Raw genomic sequence first — 17,762 nt, forward strand, 5'->3', positions numbered from 1 at the left:
TATGTTTCGTTGGTCAGTCTTAAAACAGTACCATCGATATGAATTATACAAAATTTTATATACAACTTTATTGTAAAATCAATTTGTACGATAGGTTCCTATCTGACATTGACGTAAAAATATAAAATATATCAAAAACTAAAATAACTATATTTATAATATACAATTGATGAGTAATTTTCTGGTTATTCTATACTTATAATAAAATGTCATTAAACACATAAAAGAAGAATGGTAATTAAAATGATTCAAATAAACTGACACGCCCATCCTTTAAAAAGAAATACAATTTTCCAGTTAATGTTAGCGTCGATTGAATAAAAAAAAATAGAATCTACGACGCCAAAGTACCGTTTGTGCGGGAAAAGACGTTTCGAATACGATTTAAAAGCGTAATTTTTTGTGGGCTCTTGCAATGAAATACAACCTAAATTATTTGGTATGCATCATTCAAGCACCATCCAACACTATTGAGACAATTATTTTATAAGGTCACATCTATAGTAATTTCTTGACCATGATAATGAAACATAAAATATTAGTAATATACAATATGCATACAAAATGTACATTGGGATATTTAGTACCAGTAGTCTCCATGCTCCAGCCATATTTAGTCTGTCAGCAATATTCAAGCAATGCTACTGTCCGTGGTAGTATTCCAATGTAGCTTGAATGTGCCTATCGTAGTCCGTGACAACCATACATCGACATATTCCGTCGCAAACTGTCCACAACAAAGCGGAGCTGGTTATAAGAGGCTTTAAATATCGCTGACCGTCTTTATGACCGGACAATGAAAACTTGACGGAGATATTTAAGATACGATGTGGAAAATTTCTATATGGGATACTAATTGAGTAATACTAATGGTTATTTAAAATTCATAAACTTAACAAAATGTCAGAGAAATTGTTGAAAAACGATCAAATTCAGCCTAAAATCTCATAATCATAGCTTTGGTAAAAATGTACAAAATATCTGGAAAACCATTTACCTTACCTAACCAAGTTTTCATTTCCATATACTAATGGACTATTTTGCTCTTAATATCATAGACACTTATAATGGAACTTCTATACGCGGTTAAATTAATGCAGCGTTCTTTAAAAAATGTGACATTTTCCTTTTTAGGCATTCCAAAGATGGAATGCAATAAAATACAAAAACGCAAGTCTTGATCTGCTTGTATCAATGAAACATTAATTATTCATTATTCTAAGGCTATTCAAAAATATCTTCGCGAATATCGGGTTCATACCCCACCCCCTTCAAAAAATATTTGAGTAGTTTTCTTCTGTTAAAATGTTCAAAGATTCACCTTTTATTTACACCAATTCTTCTATTTTTTAATTAAAGAGCTCCTATATTTTGATGTGATCGGCTTCCTGAAAAAAGATATCAAACTTTCAGTAAGTCCACCACAATGACACTATATACACGATCGTTCCATGGAGATGTAAAACAAAATAAGACGACATATTTCTGTCCAAAACAATCCAGCTTCAGTGAAGCGAATGTAATACCCGATTTGATAAATTTCTCAAAACTATGATTAGTTGAATTTACCCCACAGACTACTTAAATGAGGTATCGGAAAGATATTTATCATCCATAGGATTATCTTAAAAATGAACTGAATTATTAGCTTAAATCACATAATATAGGACACAAAAGTACGAAAATATACAGCACAGGTGCATGAATAAAAAAGAAATGGAGCTTAATAAAGTGTTGGCAGGGTATCACCGCGCCGTTTTAATCGAGTGCAACAAGTACCTATTGGACTACCTCTTGAAGTTAAAAAATATTGAAACTTTTACTTACGACCGAGTGTTCCTTTAACAGACCGTCCACCATATCCAAAATCTGACTGAGGTCGTTTTCGTTCAGCAGGGTGTTTTCCTGTCAAATCTCCGGTTACTCGTAAGACTTTACTACTAGGACCGATAGTGGAATCTGCTTTACGGTACATACCAGGTGGGGAGCTGTACACACTACCAGCAGTGCTGTATTTCAGATGATTGTGACCTGAAAGGAATATGATTGTGGAGGGTGTTATTAGTATTCAGATTAACTGGTTGGAGTGGTCACCTAACATCGGGGCATTAAAGATGCTTCGCATATCATCATATGACATGGAATCCTCTATTTACTAAAAGATGAATATTTTGATTGTTGCTTGCTTGGAGGGAATACTAAGGCGTTTTTGTCACCGTGCCCTCCCCATTACGGCATAGATTCTTCAGTCCCTAAAGGAAATATCAAGGATGACATACCTGGATCTCCATTGAGATGAATTGGATCAGAGTATAATCCTGGATTATTGACGTATATAACCGAACCAGGTCGGGATTTATAACTTGGTGGGGCCAATATTACTGACTCGTTATAAACTGTATCTCTATCATCCTCAAAATATATTCCTTCTACGCCCATATTCACCAACTGTCGGACTTTTGGTAAAAACATAGCAAATAGAACCAAGGTTGCTAAGGAGAAAGAAAATAAAGACTGGTTTTAATATTAAGAAATACAAAGTAAAATGGAGCAATGATGTATATTTGTACGGTTTAGGTAAAGCAAACAGTGGTGTTTCTACGAGGTCAGAAAATGGGCTTTGCAGGTTTTGCCCCCACGCCCCATATCTATATTTCTTATCACTCTGTAGTAGGCCATTTGGGAACAATGGAGGGAAGATCTAATTGCTATTTGGGAAGATTTGGCTATATTTATGGTAAGCGGTACACACACCAACATACTCCATTGTTAGCAAACAAATTCAAGCTTACTATTATTACTAAATGAAATGAATTGAATGGACTTTTACGTCCTACTTTTTCGCATCTGAGGAAATAGGAAACGTCATGCAATCTGCAATGGTCCAACCTTAGTAAGCCACAACATCTCCCAAATAAAAACAAAACACGCACCTGTTAAAAAGAGACCAAGCGCTATACAACAATCACCAAACTCTTGAGCATAACCATGATCTCTATTTAAACCTCCAACTAAGGTCCAGGCCAACCAGATGGGAATGGAGAAACCAGCTGATATACCAATGAATATACTTTCTCTATTGTTGGTGATGATACCATGTGATTTCAGGGCCAATATGGTGGTAATCAGAATTAATACCATGATGTAGATCAGAGACAAGACGTGGTTCTCAAACTCTGTTCTTACGAACCCACCCATATCTTTCCAACCTGAAACAAATTAACGTAGGTTATATCATGTCCGCAAGCAGATACACATTACTTTGCTCAAGATGAGATAAGGGTACAACGCCGCAACCCTCAATGTGGAGTTAAGGAATTTCCCTATTTCTCTTCATATATAGCTGCTATACTACCACACATGAAACAATTTATTTCAGCATAGCAATATCGCTTTGTAAATAACTAAACCATCAGACAATGTCTTGGTGAATAAGTTAGTTTGTGCAATGAGCGTGAAAATGTCATCGACGAAATAAAACCGTTTTCCAAAATCAAATAGCCCTTAGGCTATTGTTATTCTGTGTATTTTCAAATATGCTGCATGCAATAGTTTAAGTAACTGAATTGTTAACATGAGCTCAAATGAAAAGATAGTGAAAAATATAAATTACCTGAACCAGCAGTCCATGTATAATGATTACAGATCCAATATTGTTCTCCTCGGTTATCCATAACCTTAATAGCCTCTGGTGGTACAGTTATTAACCACTGGATAGCGATGACTACCTGGACTCCGACAGCAAACATAAACATGAGGAACTGGTAAATACCCTTGAGGTAGTTGGGTGACTCAATATCTCCTGGTAGAAGAGACTCTGATGCCTTAGATGTCAGAATAACCATAAGCTTCACCAGCAGTACAGAAAACATGATGGCGTAAGACACACCGACTCCGAATCTGGTGATACCACAAGTAGCTTTGGTTGGGATTGGGATGTAGGCAAATAGTGTCAAATAACTGAGGAAAATACCGAAAAGCAGAAGTTGACCCAACCAGACTGTTCTCCATTTGTGACTGTTGTGAGTACCTAGTAACTTATACATGACATAAATTTCAAAAACAAAGACGGCAAAAATACCAAGACCGGCCAAAACACCAAGAGCGATAATCCATTTTTGTCCGATTTCAAATCGGGTCATGTACTCTCCCATTGTTCTGTTCTGGGAAGCGTATGCCCCAGTTATCTCCTGCATAGTTGGATAATACACCATGGCCTGTTTGCCACCTTCCAATGGGTCTCTAGTAGTACTTTCAGGAGCCGACGAGGCAGGAGTGGTAGATGTTAGTGCCTGAGTAGACGGTGCCTCGTTGCAGACCAAACATGGCGTATCTGGGCATCGGCCTCCTGGATAATAATTCCTGACCAAAATTCTTGTTTGAGACAGGCCAGTACTGTTCACATACTTGCCGACCTGAAATTGAGAATACCGGACAGTTTAATCAATACACATTCAACTGGCTCTTCAGCTAATCTTGATATCTGGAATAGTCAGAATTATAATTGAACAAGCCCTCTTGGTGGAGTTTGTCCTGGCGAATGCTATTGTAAATAGAATTTGATTTCAGGGTGAATTGTAGAGTCATTTTATCAATCCTTTTGTCGATCTTTCTTCCCTTGAAAAATACATCTACAAATCCTTCCACTTGCATCGTTTAATACATTCCATTGACCAAATTCACTTATATGAAAATCTGTATTCGCCTTAAAGGGGCAGATGTGCCATTATGAGGGGTTGATTTCAGTCTTGAATATATGTAATAGCCTTCAGAAGTACTAGAAATGTACACGTGGATTTGAATGCTCATATTTTGACGGTGAGCTGTGAACACTATTACTGATTAGCTCAGCTAAAAAATTCCAGTTTCTGAGATTAAAGTATGGTTGGTCTTTCCCTTTAATAAAATGTGTTATATCATTTAATTAAAAGATTAATTAATCAGTGTCAAATTTTATAGACTTCATAGTCGCTTCACTCACCACTTACAGAGACAAATTTATTTTCTGTGATGTCGACCATATAACTTACTCACCTCTTCGTATTTACCATTACTTATAGCGTACACATTATACTGAGAGAACTTCTCAGTGACGTCCGCAGAAACGTATTTATCATCAGCATCTACAGCGGTGTTGAAAACATTGGAATCTCCGTCTTTAAACTGTTTGATAGCCTCATATACCTGAGTTCCACGATTATCATTGTTCATCAGATTACTGCATAGCTCATATCTGGAAGAGATAAAGAGCTTCTTAAAAGCCATCTGTTGTGCTATGGGACCCATAAATTTGTTTAGGATTTGTAGACTGGAAGTGATTCCACGGTTAGACAACCAATTTATAAAGCTGCTCAATCTGATGTGTCGCGATATGGGTTCGATTCCCTTCAAGAAAAAAAATTTATGAATACAATTAATATTTGAAAGTCACAAAAAGTCAAGAACAAACCTTTGAGTACACGACTCCCTGGCAGCACGTTTGACACCATCTACAATAGCACCCACAGCCATAATGGTATATGGTACATAACCATTAAGATCTTCTTCTGTCAATTTTTGGTTGGCTACATCGCATTTATTCGGGGCGGTTGGCAGTAAACTACATTGAAACTTCTGTTCCCAGTATTGATTGAACCATGGGTTGACCATATTTGGCATAGTCGTGTTGGGGTTAAGATTTATCCAATAATTTCTAAACGAGCCATATGTACTAAGGAATGAGCCAGCAACGTTGGTTGCAATGACGATACTATTGTTGTAAACTTCGTAAGGCAGATCTTTAATAACGGCGGTGTTTCTACCCCAAGATGATGTTCCCAAGAAGATAAACTTGTTGGCGATGCTGTTCTCGGAGTTTACAGCTTCTAACACACTGAAATGATATAATAAACCTTTTACTTCCATTTTCTCTGTCACTTCTAAACTAATGAAAAGAAGACGACGCCATGTAGGTGCACCAAGTTTGGTCAGTTTGGCAGCTGTAGCGTACGAGGGAGCGTTTACGGGATTAAGTTTTATTGTTCCGTCAGTTCGCCATAAAAATAAAGTGGCCAACTATTTATAAAAATAGCGCAACAAAATACTTACACTCTGGCATGTGCAGCATCTGTATAGAGAGCTACGTATTTCACAACTTGCTTGGCAATCAGCATGTTGGTGACTTCCTGTATCTCGGCAGGGGTAGGGTTAATCGGTAATCTGACCGCTTGCACCACACATTTATCTTCCCTTTGAATCTCAGCTGTAAATTGCTCTCTTCCTGCTCTACCATAAGCATCATCCATATAGACTATCATGACATACTTTGTACCGATTCTTGTTACCATTTGTGCCATGATGAGAGCATCGTTGGCATCCGATGGAACTGTTCTAAGGAAATATGGAATTCTTTTGGAATCTCTCAAATCAGGAGACGTAGCAGAGTGACTTATGTAAGTTATATTTAAGTCGGTCATGGTGCGTCCTAAAGCCATAGCCTCACTGCTACGATCTGGACCAACATACGCCAGTAGTTGTCGTCTTTCGACACCATCAGGGCGCAGTTTACATTGAGCGAAACTGAGGACGTTTTCGATTGCTTGTTCATGTCGACCACAGTTATCGAAAGCTACTCCACCAATATCTACTTCAGAGCCAGCAATGCTCTTGTAGTGATTGATGGCCCAGAAGAACGCCATCATGTTGACGAAACCTACAAAAAGATGATTTTACAATATGATTAGATAAAGTTTACTATATTGCCGAGGTTTCCAATTTGGGGCAAAATCAGTACCTCTATGGGATACATGTACTACTTCGATCTTGCCTTGGGATACCGTTAATACTAGGGCCATCTTTTGTGGTAACTAGAAGCTTTACTGGTAAAGTTTAGAGGTGCCTTTTTGTATAATAAGAATGACTTTGCCGAAAACTTAATTGAATAGCCACTGTAAAGCTTTCATTGAGTTTCTGGAAGGCTGGTATTCAAACAAGGCGACAGGTTAGGAGGTGCAGGTTATTCAAACATATTTCACTGTGCCTTATAAATATGGAATTGAAACATGTTGGCAGTAAATATTAACTATCTTTAACGGTGTTATTCATTTACTTCAAATACATTCTACTTTCGTTGGACCTCTCATTGGAATCTTATAGGTATTAATATATACATGTATATATAGATCCCAATTCCGCTAGTTCCCATTTTGGGTAACCCTAGTGCTATAACTATCATAGAGTGGTTTCAATCCATGAATTCAATACTCTTTGGAATTTTATTTACCTCTGTTTCTGATAGTGGTGCTGCATTCATAAGCTGTATCACCGGTTTCATGAACACCAAACAATCCTCCAATATAATAGTGGTTATCTTGTGTAGTTTTAGTTGTTTTAAGTACGGCTACGTTTTCATATGGACAGCTATTTTGTGTTGCTGGACAGACCAACTCCACTGCCCGGTACCCACTCAAGGTAGCTAGTAATATCAATAACGAAATGTGCATCTGAAATAAAGTTATATACCTGTTAGTAATGTTCAAAGAAGTTTGAAAAAGACTATCTAACCACAGAAAGAATAAGCCATAGACATTTTTTAAATGTAGCACATAATTTCTCAAAACGTTTGGACAAATTCCTGTCAGTCGTCATTACATTATCGTGTATATAACTAATTTGCGACCCATGCATCGTCTGATCGTTCATAAGGACAATACGACAAGTAACGTTTCTCGTCATATTTATATAGGATGTTTTTGTCTATTCAGTTTGATCAGTTTATACAGTATTATTCTAAGTTTAAATTCTATCATTGAATACTAATTTTCTTGTTCAAATATCTTAAATTGTTCATCACCCGCTTTTGTTTAAGGTTTGATTGTAAAATTTGCAGAACAATGAAAGTGTGATTCAAGTTAATTTCTTAAAATAGTTGATTTCTGTTGGGAGGGGTACAGGGGGAGGGGGTTATTTGTGCCCCTAAGAGAAATGGTTTGTATCCTCACTTCATTTCTAATGAATTCAAATCAAATATCATTTATTAGTCGTTTTGGCCCGAATATATATGCCAGAATTCACCGTCAATTCAATTTTTCTCACATTTTCCTGGATAAGAAGAACCCTCTTGGAGGCTCAGAGTTGCCGCTTCAAATTGACACCCCCCATTCTGCCCCCTTTTTGTACCCCCATTTTCGGGAGGCTGGGGCCACCACAGTCTAGATGAGCTTACACCAGATACGAAATCATCATTTCAAGAAAATAAACCTTGTATGGTTACAATGGCAGTTTTGTTTGCCAGAATGGCCTCCGCCTATTAGTTTATTGAGAAGACGGTTATGATATAGAGGGTAGAAACAAGAGGTGTATTTATTAAAGTACCAATGCGACAATAGATGACCTATCACTCGATCATTGTCATATTCATAAACAATTTCCTCCAATTAATGTGATATGATAGTATAATTTTTGTTTTAGGTCTGCAGGTGATAAACCCTAATGTTTTTAACACTTTGGACTCTGTTAAAAAGTACGAGTATACAACTGTATTCCATGGAAATTACAATTACTATATAATGATATGAGATGATGACGTTTTCAAACACTTAATAGCATTTAGTGACCTCATAAAATCTACATCTAATCATCAAGGATACTACGATCCGTATAGAATAAAAATGTTCTTTATTGAAATGTCCGACAATTTATGGAAGAAAGGAAAATTCTGATATTTATCATTCTTCCTATAACCCTGGTTCCAAAACCTGGGATGCTTTCACCCCCTGGGGGTGTGTGACTGGGGTGTCGGGGATGTAGACAACTGTTGTAGGAGAATTGTTTGTGGGGTGGGGGTTATTATATGGTTTCAAAGAAACAGCAACTGCCTTCCCACTGAGCATCTTATTGCGGCTGTATGATTATATATCAATTATTATGATTAGTTTGAATAACAATTATAAAATTTACAACGTTTTGAATGTCCATTGTTTTGGGAGTGTGAGAGGCTCAAATGATTACTCCAGGGTTGTGAAGGCTGAAAAATTTTGGGAACCACTGTACTGTACTATAAGGTTGATTTTGTCTACTTATTGCAAAAGACAACGTTAATTTCCTCATAATTCGTGTCCAGAATAAATTGAATGGGTGCATCACTATTCATTGTTTATTTACAATATAAGCGAACCTTTGGGGCGTGGAAGTATAAAGACATTAACAGTATAATCAAATATTGTTTGAATATTAACTTCTATCCATAGGTATTGATTTACTGTGATTTTATCATTTTAATTTACCTTTCAAAAGATAACAAATGTTCGATGTGGACTATAATATTAGCCTACGCGTAAGAAACAGGTTTCACAGAGAATGCACAGTTAGTTAATAATAGCTACAATAAGATGTTTGGGTAAAGGGCATGGCCCAACCCCTACAAACATAAACATATTTTAATAAACGATGCCCTCAAATTCTAGACATGAATCAAGGCATTATTCCTGAACTTTGTTCCGTTTACTACGCCCCTGTCGGCTAATTGGTACCGTTTACGACCCTTTTCGTGGGATTGGTAGCTAGGGTGTGTAACATAATTTGTCCCCATTGAATTTCAAAATATATATGCACGGGGCCAGTTTTCGAAATTTTTTGAGTCCCGGAAAATATTTTGAAAAAGTAATTCATAAACAAAATTATAAAATTATTAATTATTTTAATAGCTTTGTTATTTTGGTTATTGTTGTTGTAACGTCCTCGTGGAACAAGATCCAACATATTATAATATAACATATAAATATATAAACACCTTGAAAGCATAATAAACAATACGGAATGAATGAATAAATATATATACCTTCATGATGCCTGCTGTTATTCCTTCCTCAGTCCACTGCTACTGTCTGTCTATCCTGATATGACAGGTATAAAGATCGGGCCTACTCTGTAAGGGTTTGGTACCTGTAAAACAAGGTCAGGTATGTGTAGGTAATAAGGGGCAGTCCACCTCGGTATTCCACCGTGAAAAATAGGCGAGAATTTCTATTGAATGTATTTGTAATAAAACCGGTTCTACTTGTTTTCAACTCTAATTATAGTACCTATTGAATGGTTATCCAGTCATAGTCCAGATTACTAGGCACGTTACCTGTCACACCTGTAATCAACCATGTGAAAGACTGGGTGATTCATATTTAGTCTCGATTGTTCGTGCGTAATAAAACTCGAAGCTATTGATAAAACCATATAAATGTGATGCTTATAGTAAATCATTCAATGCCAGAACATGTCTTAACCGTTATCACAATGATGTCTATAGTAAATCATTTAGCAAACAAAATATTAGACAAATGAAATGAAATGAAAGGAGTTTAGTCCTACTTGTTTGCATCTGATTTGGCTAAAAGAGCAATGTCATGCAGTGTGCAATGAGGGATTCTGTCTAGGGGTCTTTAACATTCACATCCTGTAGCACACAGGGCCTTGATTTATTGTCCCATCTGATCTGAAACCTGGTGACGGAAAATGAAACTCAATTTATTGATATACATTAGAGGCAAGATTTATTCCAAATAAAAAAAAATACAGAAATAGACAAAACATATGAATACAAAATGTAAGTTTAAAATATATCATGATAATTATTAGAGGTATATTGAAGTAGTTTACTTGTTAAATATTGTTCAATTTTTGGGGGTTTAAAACAAAATAATAAAAATATTAGAAAAATAAGCTTAAACAGAAATAAATCATATTACCAATTATTTTAAAATAATTTTTGGCAAAAATAAAAATGCTAACAAACTTTTCAGGACGTAAATTTCTATATGGTGGGATTGCATAGTCAAATAATAATAGTCTGCGTAGATTATCTGTAATGAAAGTCCTAAGCAAACTAATTGTGTGATAGCTTTAACAGAAGGTTTTTTAAAAATCTTCGCTGCCAGTCACCACTGTTCAAATATTACATTAGACAAAATAAGTTATCAGAGGTAAGAGTCAGTAAGGTACAGATTGAAATTAGGAAGGTTTGGAATAACATAATAATATATTAATAATAACAAAGCATAACAAATATTTCTTCAGCATTATAACATTAAAGCAGTGCACCCATAGATATCATATTGTATATTATGCAAGCTTTGATTATGAGGTTTCAGGTAAACTGTAACGGGGAAATTCAAATAGGTTAGTGTTTGTAACAGATCATCTTCACTCACACATTTTGGGCGTATGGTTTCATTCATTCAAAGGTTTGCAATACACAAGGAAATCTAATTTTTTGGGAAGACAACTTTAAAGATAAGAAAGAATTGGCACAGGTTGGAAATAAAGCTATTAAATAATATATATTAATAAAATAAATAGGATTAAATACATCTCTTATTAAATATCATAGGTTAAGATAGGGGAGTTTTCATTGTGTCACAGCGAGAAATTCTACATTCATTCCCTTTATATCAAATTTGCATACCGGTATGTGAAACATAAACTAATCTTAAATCAAAATATCAAAATCAGAGGTATTATAGATATTTCAGTCTTCTACTCAGATGGCTGGCAAATACAGCCAGAACAACAATCTTGATAATGGTCTCAGTTGACACCCCAGTCTTGAATATCATATCAGTTTCAAACATCACGTTTTTTGAATTATGTAGATGATCTTATCTGGTCAAAAATTTTACATATATCATGATAACTACCATCACGATAATTAGGCGATATTACTAACATTTTAAAATTCCTATACCATTATATCAGTATATTACCCAGTCCTAGGTGTCAACTCTATCTATATCAATAAAAGCATTGTTAAGTTACATAAATACATAATACATAAATGATAATGATAAAAACATAAAATAATAAACATAATATAAAGTTTAACATAACATTTGTGGTGTTATAAAAGAGATCTCAATACAATAATTATGTAAAGTTTATCCTTTATAAGAAATAAAGTAAAATAACTAAAATAACAAGACATCTTTTAGATAAAAATATGTTAAAAATTGGCTCATTATGGTCATACACTTTTAGCTGTCATAAGACATGTCAGCAGCATTAGATAAGCTCTTATCATTAGATTCTAACTAGAAAGTCTGCATTCTGTTGATATAGTCTCAATGTTGACTTCTTGTTGAGTTCAGTGAGTCCTATATTGGAAAGTTAGCCTTCATTTTCAAGAATAGCCGCTCTGATGTATTGGCAGCATGAGATAAGTGCGTATTAAACAGATATGATTTTCTGAAACTAGAGTTATGATAAGACATATCAAAGATATATAAAGATAATAGCTTATTAAATAGATAGATATAATATATATAGATATAATTGTCTGATTAAAGAAATGCTAAGAGATACAATTGTATTAGCTTTAAGCTACCGTAATGCATCACAAAGTCTAAACATAAAGGCAATGTTGGTTTTCTTCTCCTCCTCAAATATTAGTTTATATACAGGAAAAGTAACATTAAAAATATATCAAAAACAACATCTTAAAAATAGAGATCTCTGAAAGCCTCCATCACAGACAGGAAGTTAATAGAGTTATGTCCCCTGCCAACATCACAGAATTCAAACTGCATCACTGAGCAACAATACTTTTGATTGGAAGAAAATAGATTAGATGAACCAATCATTGTCATGGACAGATCATCTGAAGGCACCATTGGTTTTATTATCTTTATTCTGTTATCTGAAATCCATAATGCAAATTTATGTGGTGACAATCTTTTATATTACTGGTAGAATGATGATTTCGATGATACAATCCCTAAGCATCAGAGGATAGAAAAGCACCTTGAATGTTTGAGAAAAAGACCTGGACAGAAAAGCTATAAATAATTGGGGTTATGATTGGATGTATTTGCTAGCAAATCGATGCATTTACAAACTTTCGTGATACAAAGGTGGCTATTGAAGTCAAGGTTTTAGAAGTAGTTCATAATAGCTTGACATTGTGAGTATGATATTACATGAAGTATCTTTTAATTATACAATAAGATATCAAACCTTTCCAAATTTGGAACTATGGCACTAAGTACATTGTGACACGCGTGTGATGTTTCCAAAAAGTTGCACACATGAGAGTTGCAGTATATGGTGAGTATATTAGTAATTTTAAAATATTACCTTAAATTTGGCACTGATTCCACAAATACTGTATTTACTAGTCAGATAGATTAAACAGTAGTTTCCTGGTTTCATTGTCATGTAACTTTTATAAAATTTCAATGTAACACCCTTTTCACCATGAAACTGTCCACCCTCCACGGCCCAGATATAGGTTATATAATCATTGAATGATTGGAAATCAGTCTACAAAAATAGATTTCATTATCAGCAAAAATTAATGAGGAGATCTTATTGACATCAGTTCCTGATGTGACACTTATCATTGGGTGATTTGGAAATGGAGGTTAAATTGCAATATTGCATCATAAATAAATGGGATTTAACATGATACTTCTGTATTAATAATTGGGCTAATGAGAATTGGCAAAGCAAGTGGAAACATCATCAAACTTGGCAATGGCAGCAGCATTAGGCTGCTCTTTTTCGATTTCCAACTGTCAATGGATCTCAAATATGAACAACAGGTATCACAGTTGACCACTGACCTGTATCACTGACAAGAGGAAACTAAAATAGCTGTAGACATTGACCTAGACCAGTAATTGAACTGGTTCAAAAAGGAATCAGAAAGAAGTGGGTATATAAAAACAGTGATTTATTTACCCGATATAGTCCAATCCAATCATTATAATTAGTCATGAAAGTACTATCTACAGTATATTTAATAGTCATATCAGTCTTTCGTTTTATTTCATTGATAGGTAGAAATGATATAGGCTGACTTGGTGGATGGGGGAATACCTGAAAATATACAATCACAATCACAAATAACAGTATCAGATTCAAATTAACGAGAATAATAAAAGTCTGGAATTGTCCTTCCTATTATCTGATAATATCATTGAGTATAATTAATAGTCTAGTGTGTTCTGTCCGAATATCTAGCCTGATCCTTATTCATAGATAAGCCAAGCCATAGAGTGTACAGTGAGGAAAATTCTAATGAAACAACATGGTCAACATAGACATCTATTTACTTAGTTGTAAAGTTATTCAAAGTATTCTTTGTAAAGAGGTCTTTTAAATTTTTTATGTTTTTTGGGACTTCTTTGTGCAAATCTTCTAAAACTAACCATTTCATGACATCACTATTGCAAAGGCCCTTTGATATTATTAGCAGCTTATGAAATAGTGACGTCAAAAACCCTTTGTTTTAGTCATTGCAAGAATCACTGACATTTAACTGAAATCTGATTGATAAAAATCAATGCTATAAGTGTCTCTGATCGGCCTACATATTAAATGTTTAGAAACCTCTTTACAATCTTTAAGCACGTCGTTCAAAACCTACCTGAAATTGGAATATAGAAGAAACTGGTCGATGGTCACTAGATTTATAATCATTATGACTCTGATATTTTTTCTGTTGAACATTTAATCGTAGATTACCATAACCCACTTTATGATGGTACCACAGTATCCGATCTGTCCATGCTGGTACTCTTTGTTTTTCACTGAAATAAATCAACAATTTTTGTTAATGACAAGGATCCCTTTGGACATGATGGTCACTGTGTCAAGACTGACACAGGTTAATCAGCCGAGCCAAAAAAAAAACTTACCTGGTATCATAATGGTCGGTATTTTTATCAAATTTATAAGTTGGTGGAAATGTTATATCGCCTTCATTAAACTCATCAAATACTAGCCCTGATTTCATAGACAGTAGTAGCTACAAATAATAACATTCAAAACTCTATAATATTTATCATGATTTATATCAATGGTAAAGGAGTAAATAACATCTATTTTGAATTCATTTACAACAGGCATCACATTTTTCATTTAAAATTAGACTGTAAAGCCAATAGAAGAAAAAGAACACAATGAAGACAATGGGCGTCAACTTCATGTTAATAGTAAAGTAAAAAGTCTCTACCTGGTCATGTTCTAATAAATGATTGTAATCATCTTTTTTAATACACTTTATAGCATCACTAGCTGTTATACCATTTACACGGAAATTGAGATCACCCATCCAGAATACATAACTAAAATAAAACAATAGTCAATTTATATACAACATATACTCTTGATTCAAATCCAGATTTTATATCACTTCATTTATCAATAAACAAAATTAACTACGAAAACATTAATGTCCCACATAAACAACCTAGATTTAGATTTCTATACAATATTGTGATACCAGTGTATTGCCCAGCCCTACTCACCAAGAATTTTATAAACAAAATACCCCAGTACTCACTCATGATCCATGATATGGTCTACATCTTCATCTTTAAATTTCTGATCATCTAAAATACTGTCATAGTCCTAAATAAGATAACATGAAATTTTATAATATGAATTTTGATCTAGATTGGTAAACTTAAACATATATTTTCTCCTGGTAATCTTTTTATCATCATCAAAGAGGTTATAATGCTACAAAACATCATGAGAAAACATCCCAACACAATTTTTTTTACTAGAATATGCCTTTAATCGGCTTGACAAACCTCTATTCTTTCTTGAACATTTTCCATATGAGCAGCCAAATGACTATTAACTATGATAACATTAACACCATAAATATCCATTCTTACACTCACTCCACCTTTATTTCCCTGTAAAAATATGTGTCTATTAACAATGAGGTACTTTATTCATATGTATGATTTTGCTAACTTAAAAACAATCAAAATTTGTGAATTTCATAGCATTAATAATAGAAAAAAGGATTGGATATTCTTTCTTGAAATGCTTGAAAATGTAAATTCTAGAAAAATCAGTTTTCACAAATGCATTTTATCTATAATAGAAAGCATTCTATTGGATTTCAGAAGCACTTACCCAATATCCCCCGAAGCCTGTTTTAGTTCTTTCTGATTCTATATTTGTAACATAGGGTAACATCTGTTTTCTGATAAACACTATTATCCATATACCTAGCATAGATCTTTCTTTACACTGAAAAAGATCACATCAACATTTCACATTTGAAAACATTCAAGGACGAAATGATGGAAATTTTGTCAGGGCAGCAGTTTCATTTATGTGCTTGTAGAACACAGGATCTTTTGATGTTACTCATTAATGGTTGGAATGTCCAAAGTGAATTGCTAACATAGAAAAACCAACTTTAAAATTCTGAAACCTAACCAATTGAGAAACTGTAGCTCCAGTTTAAAACATTAAGAAATTCTTACCCTCACATAACCTTTTGGAGCTAATAATTTAGTAATGGCTTCCGACCAACTTCCAGATTTAGTCTCAGAATTACTAGTATAGACTTCCTGTAAACTGGAAATAAAATGTTTGTGAACACATCAACCAATAATAAAAATACAACAGAAAAATATATATTGGTATTGGCAAACAGTATTAAGAGGCCATACAGAAATGGTATCCCCCATTTAGTAAAAAAGACAGAAGATAGTTTGAGGGAGATGAAGAGATTAAATATTTTTTGTTGAAAACTTAATATGTGTATCGGGAACACTGATAGCATTGATTTGCACCATTTTAATTTTAAATCAGACAGTTGTGGTTTTGGCAATTTCACTAATCTTTACATTATGTCACTATCACAAATGCTGCAATAATTTTCTGAGAAAATGATACCTACCCTATAGCGTATACTTCTGGAAGTTTTGGTTTATGAAGCTCTAAAGCTTCAGATAAATCTACAGGAGGACCTTCAGCTACATTCCATGTCAATAAATATAACCTTAAATATAACAGCATAATTAATGTTGGATTATTTCATTAACTACTAAAGCTCAACCAAACAACTGCATCACTTAAACCCTGTGTTATTGCCTAATGTTGTAAAGAAGCTAGTAATTTTAACACCCTAACCTCAACATGGGCTAAACAATCAAATATTGCAGGTCATAAAATCTGACATGGTTACGTTTGACTAAAAACTAAAGCATGATTACCAAACAACAGAACTCTTTTTTTGTTATTTCAATGGCCAAAGTTCAAAATAGCTATAGTGCTGCTAATTTCATTTAAGTTAACCTTACCCTACAGTTTTATTAGAGGCCGACATTCCTTTAGCTTTATTCGTTGGTGGTGCTTTAGCTGCCATTTTGGAGTCTGATAACTCTGGTTGTATATAATAGTAAATACAATAGCCTACATATGGTATTAATACTACATTTACTATTACAAAAACATAAAACCAGTTTGATGTTGTTGTACTACTAGTAACCATCCACAATAAAATCTAGAATAAAAGTTACAATAGTGATTATAAATATGGCACTTGAATAGAGCCACTGTCATTAAGTAACCAGAGCTCAGTTTCTGGAGATGCTAGATGAAAAATAGCACCAATGTTAGGGGACGTTTTTACTATTAAATGACCCACAGGCAACCCCCCCCCCCCCCCCCCCCCCCCCTTTCCAACATTAACAAGGACAGGGTTGTTGTGCGGCTATTATGCGCATATTATGAAACAGTACATTTAAGCTCTCTCTCTCTTGGAAATTCTCTTTCAATAGGAGGCCTGTTCCAAATGGCTCAATGGCTTAACCTAAACGTTTATGGAATTTGTTTTAAAATTGACAAGTTTTTTTTTACTTTTTTTGTGCCAATGACATTGGCCTCTTGTGATCAACGTCATCAAACTCTGTGTATTGCACATTCTTGCCAGATTACACACATTGAAAACAATCTGGCATTACCGTATAAAACGTCATAACGCGCTA

The 17,762-nt window shown here is 34.4% G+C and overlaps 2 protein-coding genes across 2 annotated transcripts; both read right to left on the reverse strand.

Annotated features, from left to right (window-relative positions):
• Positions 1 to 6,083: 6,083 nt before the first annotated feature.
• On the reverse strand, positions 6,084 to 6,677 carry LOTGIDRAFT_114823 (hypothetical protein; the record flags this gene model as incomplete). The annotated part of the gene is made up of 1 exon (XM_009053627.1): positions 6,084 to 6,677. One exon carries the CDS (start codon positions 6,675 to 6,677, stop codon positions 6,084 to 6,086), a length of 594 nt encoding a protein of 197 aa, XP_009051875.1.
• A 6,418-nt stretch (positions 6,678 to 13,095) lies between these two features.
• LOTGIDRAFT_83370 (hypothetical protein) lies at positions 13,096 to 16,785 on the reverse strand (the record flags this gene model as incomplete). Its single annotated transcript, XM_009053593.1, has 10 exons — positions 13,096 to 13,284; positions 13,705 to 13,842; positions 14,393 to 14,555; positions 14,664 to 14,773; positions 14,981 to 15,092; positions 15,311 to 15,378; positions 15,564 to 15,671; positions 15,898 to 16,014; positions 16,254 to 16,347; positions 16,673 to 16,785. Coding segments are annotated over 10 exons (1,212 nt in total), but the record flags the coding sequence as incomplete, so codon positions are not given.
• Between the last annotated feature and the right edge of the window lie 977 nt (positions 16,786 to 17,762).

Source organism: Lottia gigantea (assembly GCF_000327385.1).
Source record: "Lottia gigantea unplaced genomic scaffold LOTGIsca_20, whole genome shotgun sequence".
In the NCBI taxonomy this organism is placed as follows: Eukaryota; Metazoa; Mollusca; class Gastropoda; family Lottiidae; genus Lottia; species Lottia gigantea.